This window comes from Anarrhichthys ocellatus, unplaced genomic scaffold (genome assembly GCF_004355925.1).
Source record: "Anarrhichthys ocellatus isolate YVR2014 unplaced genomic scaffold, GSC_Weel_1.0 scaffold6211, whole genome shotgun sequence".
NCBI classification, from domain to species: domain Eukaryota; kingdom Metazoa; phylum Chordata; class Actinopteri; order Perciformes; family Anarhichadidae; genus Anarrhichthys; species Anarrhichthys ocellatus.
Window position 1 is genome coordinate 1 of NW_022286185.1, and position 1,669 is coordinate 1,669.

Below are 1,669 nucleotides of genomic sequence, written 5' to 3' on the forward strand. Positions count from 1 at the left end.
GTGTGTGTGTGTGTGTGCAGGCAGTTCAGACTCTACCTGAGGACCAACGACCAGCTGTTCACTGAGGACTTCAGAGCCGTGGTCGTGGACGAGGACGGACGAGAGCGGAGCTGCTCGGTCAACAGACACAATTACTTCACGGGACACGTGATCGGTGAGACGAGCCTGAAGCAGAAACAATCTTCTGTCATTCATTCATTCATTCATTCATTCATTCATTCATCTTCTGTTTCAGGGGAGGAAAACTCTCGAGTTCAGGCTCACATAGACGACCACGAGTTCTCCGCTCACATCCTCACCGACGAGGCCGAGTACAACGTGGAGGTGAGATGAACGAGGTCACGCTCTGTTGTTGGATCAATGTTTTACATCCCAGCTTCTTATCACCAACGTCTAACACTGCTGCTGACAACAACCTGATGTGTTTGAAGTGTTTACACTCAATCTTATTGACCTTTTGTTCATAGAGCAGCACTTTAAAATAAAACTGCACAATACACTACTTTTGAATTCATTGTTGAACTTTGCCATAACAATGCGATTAATCACGATTAAACATTGTAATCGTTGTCCAGCTCTAGTTTTTACACATCCTGGTGAAAGTGAATGCTTTATTAGAGCAGAGGTTTTAAATGAGAACATGAAGAATAAAATGTTTTTGTGAAATATAATTTTAAGTTTCGTTTTCGTTGCTTTTTCCGATGGAAGCGTTCGTCACACATGATGTGTTCAAGGACCCTCGGAAAGATGAAAATCTGTCAATAATGACGGCTTTGACAGCTCCTGGTTGATAAGCGGTGTCGTCTGGACTTTCAGCTAAATGCTAACAATTCACCAGAAATTAATAGTTTGTGTCATTTCTAAGGAACGATAAAAAACATTTGCTGTTTGCAGCTTCTGAACTCGCTGCTGCTGTGATTGTGTGTTCAGCCTCTCTGGAGGTTCACGTCGGCGCCCCCTGATGGTCGTCTGCTGGTCTACCGCTCAGAGGACATCAGGAACCTCAGCCGCCTGCAGCAGCCTTCAGTCTGTGGCTACGTGACCTCCGACCCCGGCCGCCTCCTCCTCGACGACGTCAAAACCAACGAAGAAGAAGGTCAGTCAACTTTTAACACGGACGGAAGAACATTTCCTGTAGCTGCTTTACAAAAACAAAGCAACTCTGTGATTCACCTATTGGATGCTTTTAATTTGAAAATAGAGCTTTTAATGTGAAAAAGAGCTTTTAATGTGAAAAAAGAGCTTTTAATGTGAAACAAAGAGCTTTTATTGTGAAACAAAGAGCTCCCTGATTTTTTAAATATCATTTCAACTTAGATGGTTTGTGACTGACTTGAAAGATCAATAAGTTCTGACTTTTGATGGAACCAACAACTAACTGGCTCACATGATCTGAAGGACTGTGACTGTAAATAACTCGTAACTAATAACTAGTCCTGACAGTGTTTCCTTTAATATAACAGAGTGTTTTGTTGGTCAGAGTCGGGGTCCAGAGGGAAGCGTCAGCTGCACGACCACAGGAAGAACACCTGTCCTCTGCTGCTGGTGGCCGACCATCGCTTCTTCCAACACATGGGCCGCGAGGAGGAGAGCACCACCCTCAACTACCTGGTCAGCCCCAACTCCTCCTCCTCCTCCTCCTCCTCCTCCTCCTCCACTAACCCCCCCC

At 45.0% G+C, this 1,669-nt stretch overlaps 1 protein-coding gene across 1 annotated transcript in view; it reads left to right on the forward strand.

Moving 5' to 3' along the window:
* Positions 1–18: 18 nt before the first annotated feature.
* LOC116380138 (disintegrin and metalloproteinase domain-containing protein 17-like) overlaps positions 19–1,669 on the forward strand; it is a gene marked incomplete at both ends in the record, with an annotated part of 2,990 nt that continues 1,339 nt past the window's right edge. The window contains 4 exons of the mRNA XM_031842099.1: positions 19–154; positions 236–324; positions 931–1,096; positions 1,481–1,611. Coding sequence (XP_031697959.1) covers positions 19–154; positions 236–324; positions 931–1,096; positions 1,481–1,611 — 522 coding nt within the window. The remainder of the gene's footprint in view (positions 155–235; positions 325–930; positions 1,097–1,480; positions 1,612–1,669) is intronic.